Genomic DNA, 18,017 nt, shown 5'->3' on the forward strand with positions numbered 1-18,017 from the left:
AATCTTCTGAATCTTTTAAAATTCTTTGAAATCCTTTAAATTTCTGTGAGATCCTTGAAATATTTTTAAATCTTATACAATTTGTTAAAATCTTACTGAAATGTTTTGAAATCTTTGTGATATCTTTCTAAAATCCTTTGAAATCTTTGTTACATCTAATTTTTTTATATATTTCTGAAATCTTTTAAAATATTAAACATATTTCTGAAATCTTCATAAAGTCTTTTGAAGCCTTTGAAATATTTTTTCTATTTTTTGAGATATTGTGAAATTGTTTAAAATCCTATGTGCACGACTTTATGAAATCTCCTGAATATTTCTAAAACCTCTGAAATCCTTAAAATATTTTTGAGATTCTTCAAATGTTATAAAATCTTTTCAAATCTTTCTGATTTTTTTTTAATCTGTGAAATCATTTGAGATCTTTTTGAAATTATTTGAAATCTTTGTGAAATCTTCTAAAGTCTTTTGACATCTTTCTGAATCTTTGTAAACTTCGAAATCTTTGTGTCATTTAAAGAAATATTCTAATAGCTTTTCAAACTTTTAAAATCGTTAAAATGTTTTAAAATTCGCTTTTGTGAAATTTGTTGAATCCTTGCTTAATCTTTGAAATCTTTTAAATAATTTTAAATCTTCTGCAATATTTTAAAAACATTGAAATCGTCGTAAAGTCTTTTGAAGCCCTTGATACATTTTTAAATCTTTGACATTTTCGTGGAATCTTTGAAATCGTACAAATCGTTGCTAGATCCTTGAAATATTTGTGAAATCTTCTAAAATCTTTTAACACCTTTCGAAATTGTTTGAAATCTCTGAAATATATTTTAAAATCTAGAAATCTGATGTACACTCAAAACTGTTGTAGTCAACCATTGGAAAATTCTTATCCTGAAATTGAATTAACATCGACATTTTCAACTAACAATTTTTATCATTTGTAAGTTGAATACCCCAAAAAATGTTTACTGTAAAATTCTTTACCATATTTTGAATATGGAAATACTAAAAGATTCAAACTAATCTTTGGATTTAAAAAAAATAAAAGGCTTATAAGCAAAGAATTTTAAAACAATCAAATTTAAGGTTCTTATGAAAAATTCGAAGGAGGTTTCCAGATTTTTAAGGTCGCCAAGCACCCTGGATCAATTTCACGAAAAATAATTTCTGTTTTCAATTCCGTTACCAAAAAAATGAGATAAAAACGTTAACTTAATGTATTATATTCTAGAAGACGGGTACAATATATAATTTTTAGCTCACCTTCGTCAGTTGATTGATTTCCTGATCTAGTAAACCAACTTTCGATCTTGGAGTCGAGTGATTCATTAAAGATCTTGTCTCCTGCCCCGTATAAACGACAACACCGAGCGCAGATCCTGAAGCTATTGCTGTATTTGCCCATAAAGTATTGTCCACTCCGAGACTTTCTTCGCTGCTGAATCCTTCGTATTGCTAAAAAAAATAAAAAGTATACCTACATGAAGAAGAAATCAAATCGAATTCAGAGTGTCTGTTTTATTCACAGGAAAAAAATTCCCGTGTTTCTCCCGGTTCACAAAAATTTCTCACGGTCAGTGAAATTAAAAAATTCGAAATCTAAAGCTAGAAGTTTCGTCATTTAAAGTAATAAAAACTGAGCTGAGAATCATTTTAAGCCTCGCACGGTACACTCCGACCCAGCATACGTAAACGGTACACTGGTGCGAATTGGTTTGTAATGTTAATATTAATTGTTTAATATATTGAACATATAATACACAATTAGCTTATATCACACATATTTAACATTTATATTTAATATTTGTGGGGATAATCCGCTGCAGCTGTGTTTGCGTAAATGCCAACAAAATGAAAAAACTTCGGGTGCGAATTCGCACCAGTGTACTTTTTGAGGTGTAAGCAATTTTAAACCAGAAATATTAAAAAGTGAACGATTACATTTTTGTTATAAACTTAACTACAATCATTTTCTTAAAAAGGTTGAGTGGTCTCAAAATTATCAATAGATTGAGGCAAAGATGAAGCCAATTAGCCTATTTTTTAGGTAGATATTGCAAAGATAGTGTAAATTTCAATGTTTTCTTTAATTTTCAACAACTACCGTAATAATATATATTTTTGTATGTTCTTGATCTCATTTTAAAGTTATTTTTCTAGTTTTTAAATATATTAAACATATACCCATAAAGTTTTTATAAAAGTCGATACTTTAAAAAAACAGCTTTAAGATAAGCATAAGAACATTAGAAGATATTGAATATTAAAGAAATTTTTGAAAATTTGAAAAAAATTTTATTTGTACGATTTTTGCAATATCTGCTCAAACACAGGGTGTTTTTCCGGTTCGCAAAAATGTTTCAAGGCCAATGAAATTAAAAAAATCGATCTATAAAGCCAACATTTTTTCCACCAGAAGTAATAAAAATTGAGTTGCAAATTAAAGCACTCAAAGTGAAACTCTTGAAGTTTAAAAGTTTTTTAATTCAGAAATATTGTTTGCAAATGCTGAATAATTTACACGTGTAAAATGGAAGCTAATAACGTTTTTCTACTGAAAATTTTTTAAATAAATGCAGTTAAACTGCCAAATAAAAATTTTTAAACTTTTATAAATTATAGAGTTTAAATATTCAGATTCCGTTTCAAAAATATATATTCACGTTCTCATTTTCAATACTCTAAATTGAAGAATTAATCAATGCATTAAAAAATTTTCAAAATTATATCATTTTCAGCAATTTTAAACTTGAGAAATTAAAAATGGAACGATTATATTTTGTTTATAAATTGAACATTTCTTAAATCAAAAGTTATTCTTATTGTAAATAGTTTAAGAATCTTTAAAATACTTTTAACTTTTATTTCAAAATCATGAAACACTTATATGTTTTTTGACATTTTTCAATTTATTCAGAACTTCTAAACATCTTTTAAAATGATTCAAATTTTAGCTACAAATTTTGTTTAAATCCGGCCAAACTGAAAAAAAATTTCCTTAAAATCTTCCATATTCATTTTAATAATTTTGTAAATATTTTTAAATATTCTCCTCAATTTCATTTTTCAAAATAAAAAATCATTTTCACTTATTCCAGGAAATATTTTTTATTCTTCTGCAGCCTTTCTAAATTCTTAAAAACATTCCAAATTTGTCATTTATAAAACGAAATTCAACAATTTGACTTAAAAATTAAATTTTTTGAAATAGAACAATTAAAATTGTAACGTTCAAAGTTTAGTTTTGAATATTTAATTTATAATTACTGATTTTATATGAATAGTCAGATATTTCAAAATATTAAGCAATTGTTCTTTTTCTTAATTGAAAAATTTCGAACTGAATAGTTTAAAAATGGAATATTTTAGATTGAAATAATATTTGAAATTTAATAAAAACCTATGATTATCAATATATTATTTTGTAGTAATTTTATAATAAAATTGAAAATTATTCGGATCGTCTTGTAAAATCAATTATTATTAAAGTTAAAAATCTTAAAGTACAGTTCGATTTTTAAAATCATTAATCAATTTATGGTCAGCGTTGATCACCTAAAAATATTTATTTTTTTAAATAAAAAATCTTCGATTTTAGGGGCTTCTAAAATTTAATTGTTTAAAAATGCACATTAAAAATGTTTTAAATTAAAAATTTAGAATGGCAATTTTTTAAAGCAAAAGATTTTCAAAATAATCATTCTAAGCTGAATTATATCAAAATTGAAAAAGATCACAATCTAACTAATTATTTAAAAACCAGTTGAAATCAAAGTTAGACAGATTTTTTTTAATTTGTAAAATTACTGCGAAAAACCTGCAAAATATAAATCTTTCCTTAAAATCTTCTAAATTCATTTTTGATGATTTAAAAAATTTTTTAAACATTCTCTTAAAATAATAATTTTTTTTTAAATAAAAAGTAAATGTAAATTTTCCTAGGAATCTTGAGAAAACGTTTTTTTAAAGCCTTTCTTAACTCTGAAAAAGCTTCTAAATTTTTTGTCGAAATCGACTCGATTTTTTTCTGTGAAAAATAGGGGTTCAATATTTATTGTACATTAGGATTCAACAATTTTACTTGTAAATTCAATTGTTTAAATAGCAGGGTGGCCGTTTTAATCGACGAAATAAATTCCCGGTTTTTTTCCGGTTCGGAAAAATTTTTCACTGTCAATTAAATTGAAAAATGGAACACTAAAGCTAAACAATTTTCCACTTGAGGTAATAAAAACTGAGCTGCAAATGAAAGCACTCAAAGTGGAACTGTTACATTTTGAACTTTTAAAAGTTTTTAATTTCAAAATTTTGTATTCAAATGCTCAATGATTTACGCGCATAAAATTGAAGGTACTAAAATTTTTCAATATAAATAAATATAAATCCACGTTATCATTTTCAATGCTCTAAATTAAAAAATCAATCAATGAACTTTAAAATTGTCAAAATTATATAATTTTAAGGAATTTTAAGCTAGAAACATCAAATATTGAAAAATTGAAAAAATTTTAACTGAACACTTCTTAAATTAGAAATTCAATTCTTTTTTCTTCTAAAATAGTTTAAACATCCATGGAAAGCTTCCAAAATTTTTTCAAAATCTTGAGAAATCTAGAAGTTATTTTAAATTCATTTTAAATTTTAAATTATTTTGGAAATTTTTTTAAAACTTCTAAATCTCTGTTAAAATGAATTGAATTTTTTTCTACAATTTTCAAAAAATCCTGAAAATTGTAGAAAACTTCTTTACAACTTGGATGTATAAATAACAATTGAACATATTATTTGTAGGCGAAATTTGAGTAATTTCAAGAGATATGTAGAAGTTATAAAAAGATTTAAACTCAATGTAAAACTTGAAATGATAGCCTAATATAAAACAAAATGTAGATATTTGCAGATTTTAAACAAAAAAATTATATTCTTTTCAAGAATTGTGAAAGGCTTTAAAAGAATAAAAAAATGTTCTTAAGTTTCATAGGAAAATTAAAAATAATTTTTCATTTTAAAACATTATTTTAAGAGAATATTTAAAAAGTTTTTCAAAGATTGAAACAAAATTTTCAAAAAAGATTCTAGAAGATTTTAAGAAAACTTTCTAAAATTTGCATAATAATTTTTAATCTTTTTAAAACTCCTAAATATCTCTTAAAATTACTCAATTTTTTTCCACAAATGTTCATTTGTAAATTATACATCAAAATTAAAAAATATCACTTACAAATTAAGTGTTCTTCAAATGCAACAATTAAAATTGTGACGTTCAAAGTTTAAAGGCTCTTCGAATTTTTAACGATTCCAGGTTTTCTAAGTCAAACAATTCAGTTAAAGATTCTTTACTTTTAAATACTTGGTTTCAATTTATATTATTTTAAATTTATTAAAATCGTTTAATTTAGGATATATTATTATGAAGTTATTATTAATTTGAGAATAGTTTATAAACTTTCAGTTACATCTTCACATTTGTTTAATGATTAAGACTTTCAAATTGAAACCCTTTAAGTTTTAACGTTAAAATCTGAAAATTCTTAAATTTGGAAATGGTTTAAAATCGTTTTGTCAAATCGTTTTTGTTTACTTTTTATTACTTAAAGTACAGATAGCATTTAAAAATTTTCTAAATTAAAAATGTAAGCTTAGAAATAAAAATTTTAAATGGAAAATTTTTAAAGTAAAAAAATTTTGATTCACTGTTATTTCCCGGTTTTTCCCGGTCTCAAAAAATTCCCGGTTCAAATGCCACCTTGAAATAGACAGTCAAATATTTTAAATATTAACCAATTTTCCTTCTTCTTTAAAATAGTTTATAAATTTTGAATCAGGCGTTTAAATTTATTTAGCTACTTAGACTTTACAATTGAATCAGTTTAATTTTTAAAGTTAAAATTAACAAATGCTTACATTTTAAACAGATTCAGAATCGTCTGGTAAAATCAATTATTACTAACTTGTTAATTATTAACGTGCGATTCAATTTTAAAGAATGATTATAATTTATATTTACAGTTTATAAACTAAATTTTTTTTTAAATCTAAAATTGTATATTTCAAACGCTTCGAACTTTTTATTTGTTATGATTTAAAACTAAATGTTAAAATTCTATGAAAGAAAAATGTACATTTAAAAATTAAAATCTAAAAAGGAAAATTTTTATGTAAAAAATTTTCGAATTACGCATTATAATCTGAATAACTATATCATAAATGAAAAAGAAAACCATGCAACTAATTGTTTTAAAAATCGTTGAAATAAACCTTTGACTGATTTTTTTCTAAAAATTAGTAAAATTCCCAGTCAAAAAATAAATTCACTGTCAAGCGGCCACCCTGTGAGTTCTAAAAATCTAGAAGTTTTTCACACACTTTTTCTCCTATTTCCCTCTTTTCCTTCTTTTAAATAATTGCTATGTTTTCCTGTTTTTAAGAAAGTTCCCCTTTTTCTCATTTTTTTCGCTTAAATCATGCGAACTGAATTAATAGAATCCAATTTAAAAAATCCAACTATTTATCGTTGCAAGTTAATTATTTATGATTGAAAAGCTTATTATTATATTTTCGGTTAAGAATTCATCTTGCTTCGCAAAAAGTTGTACTATTTAGTTAAAAATTTAATTATTTTATTTATTTTTTTCTCAAAAATTTAACAATTTTGTTGAAAATTCGTCTTTTTGGTTGAATTAAACTTATTTTAAACTTAAACTAAAATAATTCTTAGAGAAACTATCAATTATTATATGTTTCGTTGAAACTTCATCTTTTTTGTTTAAAAATTTAACTGTTCGGTTGAAAATTTAATTCTGTCGATTTTTTTTAATCGAAAATTTAACTATTTTGTTAAAAATTCCTCTTTTTTGGTTGAATTAAACCTTTTTTGTAAATTTTAATTTAAATATTTCTTGGTTAAATTATCAATTTATATATTTTTTATTGAGAATTTATATTTTTTGGTTGAAAGTTGAACTACTTTGTTCAAAATTCTTTTTTCTTTACGATTCATAATTTTTCTTGCACATTCATCTATTCTATTTGGTTGAAAATCCAACTATTTGGATAAAACTTCATATATTTTGTTGAAAATTTATTTTTGATTCAACTATTTTTATTAAGGATTCAACAATTTTCATCATGGTTGCAATATCAATTATGTATTACACTTTTTATTCAAAATTCAACTTTTTTTAAAAATTCTTTCTTTTTTTATGGTTCGTCATTTTAGTCCAAAATTTAACTATTTTGTTAAAAAATCGTTTTTATATTTGGGTAACAATTAGTTATTAAACTCTAAATCTAAATAGGCCATTTCCGTTAAAATATTGGTATTTTTTTATGAAAAATTGATCTTTTCTGCTTGAAAATTCAACTAATTGGTTGAATATTCTTCTTTTTTGTAAGAAAATTAAGATTCTTAATTAGGAATTGATTCTTTTTAGCTAAAAACCAAAATTTTTAAATGAAAAATTGTATTTTTTTGGGTCGAATTCAACTATTTTTTATTGAAATTAAAATCTTTCTTGTTTGAAACATTAATTATTTCATTTTTCGTTAATATTTTGTCTTTTTCTTAAGATTTATAATTTTAGTTTAAAATCTATTTGTTTGCAAATGTAACTATTTTGTTGAAACTTCATATATTTTGTTAACAAAATTCGTCACTTTTGGTTAAAAATTAATCTTCTTGGTTACGAATTCATCCATTTTGGTTCAAAATGCAACTATTTTCTTTTGCATTCAACTAGTTTTATTCAGGATTCAACAATTTTAGTTAAAAATTCAACTATTTGGTTGAAAATTGACCTTTGGTTGACTTTATATTTTAGATTGATGTATTTTTTGTTTGAAATCTCAAGTATTACATGTTTTTTTAAAGATTTATTCTTTTTTTGGTTAAAAAATCAAGTATTTGGCTGGAAAAGAAATATTTCGTTCAAAATGAATCTTTTTATTGAAAATGATTATTTTTGGATTGAAAATTCAATTATTTGTAGAGAAATTGTCCTTCGGCTTTGAAAATTCATATCTTTTGGTAAAAATGTAATCTTTTACTCGTATAAAAATGCAACTGTTAATTGAAAATTCTTGTACTTTGTTGACATTTCATCTTTTTTAATCAGAAGTTTATCTCCTTGGTGAAAAATTGAAGGTTTTGGTTGAAAAATCAAATACTTTGGTAGAAATTCACGTATTTGGTAGAAAAAAATAACTTTTTCGGAAATCATTCTTATTTTAATGTTGAAAATTCAACTGTTTTGTAAAAAAATGTGTCTTTTTGACTAGAAAATTAATCGTCTTGATGAAAATTGATCTTTTTTGATTGAAAATTCAACTACTTTAATTAAAAATTAAGGTTCTTTACCTGAAAATTTAACTTCCATTTTTTGTTGAAAATCAATGATTTAATTGAAAAAAAATTTCGTTTAAAATTAATCTTTTTGTTGAGAATTCAATTATTTGAAGAAAAATCGTCCTGCGGCTTTGAATAATTAATCTCTTTTGGTAAAAAATATAATGTTTTGCCCATAAAAATGTAACTACTTGATTGAAAATTCTTGCTTTTGTTGAAATTTTATCATTTCCAATAAAAAAGTTTATCTTCATGATTAAAAATACATCTTTTTGGTTAAAAATTCGAATATTTTCGTAGAAAATTCAAGTATTTGCTAGAAAAATCATTTTTATTGTTGAAAAACCTTATTTTCAAGGTTGAAAATTCAACTGTCACGTAAAAAATGGGTCTTTTTGACAAAAAAATTAGTCATCTTGATGAAAATTAATCTTTTTGGTTGAAAATTCAGCTACTTTAATTAAATTTTTTTTTACCTGAAAATTTAACTTCCATTTTTTGGTGAGAATATCACTATTCGGTTGAAAACTCATATATTTTGTTAAAAATTAATGATCTAATTTGTCTCTCTTTTCCTTGAAAGTTCAACCGTTTGCTTGAAAATTCAGCTGTTTTGTTTAAAGTTCAACTATTTTTTAGCAGTTTAATTATTTTGTTGAACATTCGCCTTTTGGGTATAAAATTCATATTTTGTTGTTGTAGGAAAGTCATCTTCCTGGGTTAAAAATAAACTTTTTTCTTGAAAATTCAATTTTTTCTGATAAGAAAATTAAAACTGTCTACTAAAAAATCGCCCTTTTGAATTCAATATTTTAAATATATTTTCACTCTATTGCCCCTCTTTTGAGAGCATTTTAGGCTCTGAAGTCTGGAATCAATTTTTATCTAATCAAATTGTTGAGAAAATTTAAAAATTCTCTAAAATTATTATCGGTATAGTAAATTATAAAGAAATAAAACTTACTCCCGTAATTAAGGTAAAGGTTCCAATGAAGCTATGAATGTCCTTTTGTGGTTTTTCGACATAGAGGCTCGCCTTAATATCGAAAAGTTGAGAATCGTTGTCCAGTTTTTGCGTAGCTGGAATCGCCAACCGCAACTTCCAATCGGTTTCTCCATCCAATTGGTCTGTTCTGACAAAACAGGCTCCAGCTTTTTCAGTTGTGCGCAACAAAACGAGATCGGCTGGCACTCTTTGTCCTTTTTCTACAATGACCTGTATAAAATTGTACCAATTAGTCCAATTTAGTTTATTTATTGATTGGAGTCTACTTTTTATATGTAATTATTTAATTATATTTTTATATTCAAGTCTATATTTTATTACTTTATTAATTGACGGAATAAAAAGGCGGGTTGTATAACCTCATTTCCAAAATTCCCTAATTTATCCCTAACTAATTTTTATTTTCCTTGACAATTAGTATTCAAAGTCCAAGTTCTGTTTATTCAAAAAAGAATTTTAAAAATCTGATTCATGAGACTTCAAAACAATCCAAGATTATTATTATTAATTATTTATATTTTTATGTATTTTTATTTATTATTATTATTATTATTCCAAAATAATTGCATGCATTGGGAAAAAAATTTTTAATAAAAAAATTTCAAGCCGAAATAAAATTTTTTTAATACATTGGACTGAGTGAATTTAGAGTTCCAGTGAATTAAAAAAATTTAAGAGATTTCAAAGGAAGTTAAAAGAATTCAGGAAAAGTCAATAAAAATTCAGAGTGAATTCAAATAAATTACAAAAAAATATTTGAAAATCACTTCAAATCTTTGAAACCCTAAAAAACCATTACTTCTTGTAAATAAATTCTTTAAAATTTATTATAATATTATATAATATCATGAAATTACATGGAATCTTATATTTCCTGAAATCCTGGAAAATTAATAAAAATACTAGGATTAAACTTTTTTTTAAATCCTTTACAAGTCATTCAAAATTCTCTTGAAACTTTTTAATGTTGAAAAAATCTTGGAATTCTTTAGAATACCCTAAATAATTTAAAATCCTTTGAAATCCCATTAAATTACTGAAATCAATTGAAAACTCTATGGAATCTTTTAAAAAACCCTCAAATATTTCAAATATTTTGAAATCCCATGCAAATTTTGATTATTTTTGCAAATTACTCGACATTTTTTAAAATACCCTGAATTAAAAAATTTTTCGACATATTTTAAAATCTCTGATTTCTTGTGAATAATAAATACAAGGAATAATTCCATTTCTTCGAAATCCATTAACATATTATAAAATTCTGCGACAATACATGAAATCTGGCGATATTTTCTGAAATCTTGGAAAATTGATTAAAATACCTTGAAAGATTTTAAGATTGCTTAAAATCATTGAATTTCTCGAAAATGTGAAATAAAAACAATTGAAATATTCCGAAATTTTTTAAAACACCATGAAATTATTCAAATCCTTGGAAATTCCTTGAAAATTTTGTAAATCAATTCCAAACGTCTCGGAATATTTTAAAATAAACTAAAATATTTAAAATCCTTTGAAATCTTTCGAAATTTCTTGAAACCTTTTAAAATTTAATGACACCTTTTAGAGCTCTTGAAAATTCCTTGAAATATTCGAAAATCTTATATTCTAATTAAAATCGTTCATTTTAAATTCCGGCTACAATACATGAAATATGCGATATTTCCTGAAAGACCTTGAGAGCTTTTGAAAAGGGTTAAAATAATTAAAACCCTCGGAAATCTGATAAAATTCCTTGGAATGTTCAAAAATATTCTAACAAGTTATATGTAATATAAATCCATTCCATTTTTTCCTGAAATTCTTTAAAATACCATGCATTTTTTTAAATCCTGAAAATAATTCAAATCCTTGAAAATTTCTTGAAAAATTGTAAATCAATTTCAAGTTCCTTGAAATATTTTGAAACCCCTTGATACTTTTTAAAGATCTTGAAAATTCCTTGGAATTAAAAAGAAAATCTAAAATACTTTAAATTCTCTGAAATCCTTTAAAAAATATAAATCTGTTGAACAAATCCTTAAAATCGTTTGGAATCTCTTCAAATGATTGAAAACTATGCGGAATATCCTAAGATATTTCAAATCCTATAATAACTTTCCAAATCCCTTTAAACTTATTAAGGTTCTAGAAAATACCTTGAAATTTTTTAAAATATCGTAAATTTGGTTGGAATACATTGAAATTATGGAAATCTCTTCAACATCCCTTTGAATCTTTTATAATGTTTGAAATACTTTGAAATACTTTGAAACTATTTACAATTTAAAGAAATTCTTTGAAATTTTAAAAAATGCCCGAAAATCTTATTAAAATCCTTTGAAAAGACTTCAAATTATTGGTCTTTTAAAAAATTTCTTTGAATCTTTTAGAATCCCTTAAAATATTTCAAATTCCTTGAAATTCCTTGCAAATTTTTAAAGCTCATAAAATATCCTCAGAATTTTTAAAAGTGTCTTAAAATCTTTAAAATCCTTTGGAATCTCTTCAAGTTAATAAAATCTGTTACAAATTTCTTAGAATATTTTTAAATGTCAGAAAATATTTCAAATCCTTCGAAATCGCTTGAAACTTTTTGAAACTCTTAAAAATTCCTTGCATTAAAAAAAAACTAAAATCTATAAAATCCTAATCTCTTTAAATTATTAAAATCTGTTTGAAATATCATAAGATATTTCAAATACTTAAAAATCTTTCCAAATCCCTTGATATTTTTTAAAGCACTTGAAAATTCCTTGCATTTTCAAAAATACCATAAAATCTTTAAAATCCTTTGGAATATTTTCAAACTATTAACACCTATTTAGAATACCCTGAGATATTTAAAATCCTTTAAAATATTTCAAAATCCTTTGAAAATTTTAAAGACTCGAAATTTTCCTGAAATTTTTTAAAATATCTCAAAAGTCTTTAAAATCATTTGAAATACCTTCAAATTATTGAAGCCTATTAAAAAATTCCTTTTAATCTTTTAAAATTCCTTAAAATATTTCAAATCTTCTGAATTCTCTTGAAAGTTTTCAAAGCTATTTAAACCCTTGCAATTAAAAAAATTCAAATTCCTTACAACTTTTTAAAGCTCATGAAAAATCCTTGGAATTTTAAAAAATGCCCTAAAATCTTTAAAATACTTTGGAATCTCTTCAAGTTATTAAAATCTATTTAAAATATCATAAGATATTCCAAATACTTTAAAATATTTCCAAATCCCTTGATCTTCTTTAAAGCTCTTGAAAATTCCTTTGACTTTCAAAAATACCCTAAAACCTTCCAAATGTCTTGGAATTTTTTCAAATTATTTAAACCTATTTAGAATTACCCTAAGATATTTGAAATCATTTAAAATATTTCAAAATCCCTTGAAAATATTGTAAGACTCTCGAAAATTCCTTGAAATTTTTTAAAACACCCTTAAGTCTTTAAAATCATTTGGAATACCTTCAAATTATTGAAGTCCATTAAAAAACTTCTTTTAATCTTATAAAATTTCGTGAAATATTTCAAATCTTTTGGAATCTCTTAAAACTTGTTAATTCTACTGAAACCCTTGGATATTAAGAAAAAACCGAAAATATTTCAAAATCCTTTGAAACTTTTTAACTCTCGAAAATTTCTCGGAATTAAAAAAAATATCCGAAAATCTTTTGAATCCTTTGGAATCTCTTCAAGTTATTAAAATATTTTTAAAATTTCTATAATATTTTTAAATGCCTTCAAATATTACAAATCCTTCGAAGTCTCTTGACGCTTTTTGAAACTCTTAAAAATTCCTTACATTAAAAAAAAAAAAGAAATTAAAATCTTTAAAATTCTAATCTCTTTGAATTATTAAAATCTGTTTAAAATATAAGATATTTCAAATAATTAAAAATCTTTCCAAATCCCTTGATCTTCTTTAAAGCTCTTGAAAATTTCTTGGACTTTTCAGAATTCCCTAAAACCTTTAAAATCCTTATGAATATTTTCAAATTATTTAAAAATATTTACACCCTAAGATTAATTTGACTCTCGAAAATGACTTGGAATTTAAAAAGGTACCCGAAATCTATCAAATCCTTTGGAATACCTTTAAATTATTGAAGTCTATTAAAAAAATCCTTTTAATTTTTTTAAATTCCTTTAAATATTTCAAACCTTTCGAAATATCTTAAAACTTATTAAAGTTATTGAAACACTTGAAATTAAAAAAAAAACCAAAATATTTCAAATTCCTTGAAATTCCTTGCAACTTTTTAAAGCTCATGAAAAATCCTTGGAATGTTTAAAAATGTCCTAACATCTTTAAAATCCTTTAGATTACCTTCAAGCTATTAAAATCTGTTAACAAATTCTCGGAATATTTTTAAATGCCTTTTAATATTCCAAACCCTTCGAAATCCTTTGAAACTTTTTAAAACTTAAAAATTCCTAGCATTAAAAAAAACTAAAACCTTTAAAATCCTAATCTCTTTAAATGATTAAAATCTGTTTAAAATAGCATAAGATATTCCAAATATTAAAAATGTTTCCAAATCCCTTGATCTTCTTTAAGGCTCTTGAAAATTCCTTTGACTTTCAACAATACCCTAAAACCTTTACAATCCTTTGGAATATTTTCAAATTATTTAAACCTATTTAGAATACCCTAAGATATTTAAAATCCTTTAAAATATTTCAAAATCCCTTGAAAATTTTTAAGACTCTCGAATACCTTCAAATTATTGAAGTTTATTAAAAAAACTCCTTTTAATCTTTTTAAAAACTTTGAAATTTTTTAAATCCTTTGAAATTGTTTGAAAATTTTTAAAACTTTTCAAAATTCTTTGGAATTATAAAAAATACCATAATAAATCAAATCTTCAAAATCACATTAAATGATTGAAATCTATAAAAAATTTCTTCGAATCTTTTAAAGTACCCTAAAATATTTCGAAAGAATTCAAGATAATTAAAAAATAGGTATAGATCTGAATTCAATAGTGGTTAAGCCATGAGTTAATTATTTTTTTAATTCACTAGTGACTTTTCATTTAAAAAAGTGACTTTTCCATTTTTTTCTTAAAAATCCCTAACTTTCCCTTACCAACAAAATCCCCTGATTTTCTTGGCCAGCCTGAATAAAGAAAACTTACCAAGTCACCAACTCGCAGTTTAGAACTGGGAACTAGTTCTGGCGCACTGAAACCTTTTACAAGTCTGTAGTATTTTTGGTTATTAACTTCCTTGTCTCGTTTGTACCTCCGGAAATCGTCGACGGCTTCTCGACATACAGTAACCATTAAGACAAAAGCCAAAGGCCCCCAGTATGTGTATAAATATCCTATTCTTATTTCTGGTATGAACTGAGACAATGCCATCATGAGGAAGTAAAGGTTCAAGAAAAATTTGAACTGCTGGTATAGTACCTGAAAAAATAGAAAAATAAATAGAAATTATTATAGTGAGATTAATAAGATAACAATTGAAATTTTTAAACATTACTTCAATTTTAATATAATATTCTAAAAAAAAAAACTTTATTTTTCAAGCATTTGAGAACATAATTTTAAAGTCACAATTATCCCGAACGGAAAATATTTGTTAGCGAATTTTATTAATTAAAAAACTCTTTTTTTGAAACTATTTAAAAAAAAGTAAATCCGAGATTTTATGGGGCACTATAGAATAATGCTGAAAAAAATTAATAAATACTTTCTGAGAAAATGCTTATCAAAATTTGTCTGCCATGTAATTGTTATAACATTATTTTTTAATTGATTTTTTACACTCACATTAACATAAAATACATTAGTAAATCACCAAAAAAAATTTACAACGATTTTTCGAAACATTCAAAAAATTATTTTACAATATAATTGGGAAATTGATGGCACAAAAACTAATAGATATTTTTTAAAGAAATAAAAATTATTTAAAACAATTTTGAACTACTTTCACTATCTTTTATGCTCATATATTTATTATATGTAATTTTTTCATTTATTATATATTTATTTATATATTTTTTTACTTTTTTATTTATACTATACAACAAATTGTCCAATTCATGGACTTTTATGTACAAGAAATTCTTTTAATAATTCTAACATAAAATTTGTTTCACCACAATGTAAAGAGTTTTTATTTTAAAACACTATTTCAAAACACAACACTTTAAAACGTTTGTAATCTAAAAACATAATTTGAACAAATTATCTTTGGAATTTATCAAAAATACATTTTTTTTATAAGAAATTTATTCTTATGTTTTGTTTTTATTAATTTTTTTTAATTGCATTAAAATTGTGATTTAAAATAGTAATTAAAAATTTAAGGTACTGGCAATAAGATTTCTGAGAAAAATTTAATTCATTTAGGTTTTATTTTAAAAGATCAATTGTTAACTTTGAATATTTTGAAGTATGTCAAAAAATAATCTGGAAGATATTGAAACAAAATTTTGAAATTTTTCAAGAATTTTTGAAGGTTTCCAGGTAATAAAAAAATATTTTTAAGATTCTTTGGAAAATTTAAAGGAATTCTTTGTTTTGAAAAATTAATATTTAAAAAGATTTAAAAACATTACAAAACATTTCCAAAATAGTCAAACACGGATCCAGAATATTGCAAGACAATTTCAGGAATAATTGGAAAGTTCTGAAGAGATTAAAAATATGTATTTTAAAACAATAAAAGAGTTTTTTTAAATTATTCAATTTTTTTTCAAGCGTCAAAAGATCCTAAATATATTTTGAGCTGACTCAAATTTTTGCTAAAATTGTGTATAATCCTGTAAAGTAAAAAAAAGTTTTGAGAAATTTTCTAGATAAATTTTCGACAAATCTAAAGTTTTCAAAAATCTTTTTGAACCCTATCGAGCAACCTAGGAAAATGATATTTATACAAACTTTAAGCAAACAATAAAGAAACTTAAAAAATAAATAGTTACTAGAAAATTTAATTTTGTATTAAAAATGATTTTTCTCTTTATATTATAGATTTCCTAACATTTTTTTCTTTCATGACTGAAAAATCTTTTCTGGCTTGATCATTCAACAATTTTATTGAAAATTCGTCTATTTGGTCTAAAACCATTATCTCTTTTTGTAGAAATGCTTTCTTTTTTTATTAAAATTGCAACTGTTAAGTGTAAAATGAAAATATTTTTTGGTTGAAAATTCAAATATTTGATGTGAAGTTTTTTCTTTTAAATTCAGTTTTTTGGAAAGTGTTTTTTTCTTAAGATTTATCAATATTGTTCAAAATTCATCTCTTATGTTGAAAATGTATACATTTGATTGAAAATTTGTCTTTTTTGAAGATATTTAATCTTTGTTGGTTATAAATACAACTGCTTGAAAATTAATATTTTTTGGTTGAGGATTCAAAGATTTTATTCCAATTTTATTTTAATGAATTCAACTGTTTTTTTATTAAAAATAAAAATCTTTCTGTATCGAAATATCAACTATTACGTTTTTCGTAAAATTTAAATGTCTAAAATCCAACTATTTGGTTAAAGATTAAATTTTTTATGGATGAATAAATTGAATAAATGTGATTTTCATTTTTTAATGTTAAAGAATCAACTATTTTGTTGAACATTGATGTTTTAGTCTAAAAATTCATCTCTTTCTGTGAAAAATTTACTTTTGTGGTTAAAAATGCAACTGCCTGGTTAAAAATTAAACTGCTTCGATTGAACATTAAATTCTTCCTTGAAAATTCACATTTTCGAGTTGAAAATTTAAATGTTTTATGGAACATTCGTAGTTTCGCATCGAGAATTAAACGTTAGAAATGAGAGAAATATAAATGAGCTGTTCAAATAAAATTTGGACTAAGATCGCATTCATTGTTCAAATTATTATTATTTTTAAAATCACTGCCCTTTAAAAATCTTTAAAATAAAATATACGCTTAAAAATTTTAATTTAAAATGGAAAATGTTTAAAGTGAAAGATTTTCGAATCGCGCATTCTAAACTGAATGATATCATAATTGTCAAAGATAACAATTTGACTAATTATTTAAAAACCGATTAAAAATATTTTTTGAAATTTTTCAAGTATTAAAAATGAACTTCAATGTTCATTTAAAGCAATAATGTACTTTTTTCTTTTCTTGGTGGAAAATTGAACTATTTAGTTAAAAATTGGTGTACTTTGTTGAACATTCGCCTTTTTTTAGAAGAAAGTTAATCTTTTGTTTAAAAATGCAATTATTTAGCTAAAAATTAATCTGTTTTAGATGAGGATTCAAGTATTTTGTTGAAAATTTGTATTTGTTGCTTAAATCCAACTGTTTTTTATTGTAAATGAAATTAAAGTCTTTTTTGTAGAAAAATCAAATATCAAATTTTTTGTTGAAAATTCATCGTTTTAGATTAAAAATTCAATTCCTTGGTTGAAGGTTGAACTACTTCCTTAAAGTTCATTTAATTATGTTTAAAGTTGATCATTTTAGTGGAAATTTCGGTTTTATTTATAGAAAATGCAGCTACTTGGATAAAAATGTATTTTTCTGAAAACTTATCTTTCCGGTAGAAAATTCAACTATTTGTTTAAAAATTTATGTATTTTTTCTAATCCATCTTTTCTGACCAATGATTAATTTTTTTAGTTGAAAATTCAACTATTTGGAAGAAATATATATATTTGGTATAGAATTCGTATTTTTGGATAGAAAATAAATTTTTTGGTTAAA

At 23.3% G+C, this 18,017-nt stretch overlaps 1 protein-coding gene across 4 annotated transcripts in view; it reads right to left on the reverse strand.

The window, feature by feature from the left end:
- The window catches only part of LOC117178152 (probable phospholipid-transporting ATPase IIB), a 133,984-nt gene that overhangs the window by 79,385 nt on the left and 36,582 nt on the right, over positions 1 to 18,017 (reverse strand). For all 4 annotated transcript variants that reach the window (XM_033369416.1, XM_033369415.1, XM_033369418.1 and 1 more), the window contains 3 exons: positions 14,465 to 14,737; positions 9,309 to 9,560; positions 1,264 to 1,455 (listed from right to left, as the gene is read on the reverse strand). In XM_033369416.1, the coding sequence (XP_033225307.1) occupies positions 1,264 to 1,455; positions 9,309 to 9,560; positions 14,465 to 14,737 (717 nt within the window). The remainder of the gene's footprint in view (positions 1 to 1,263; positions 1,456 to 9,308; positions 9,561 to 14,464; positions 14,738 to 18,017) is intronic.

This window comes from Belonocnema kinseyi, chromosome 8, assembly GCF_010883055.1.
Source record: "Belonocnema kinseyi isolate 2016_QV_RU_SX_M_011 chromosome 8, B_treatae_v1, whole genome shotgun sequence".
Lineage (NCBI taxonomy): Eukaryota > Metazoa > Arthropoda > Insecta > Hymenoptera > Cynipidae > Belonocnema > Belonocnema kinseyi.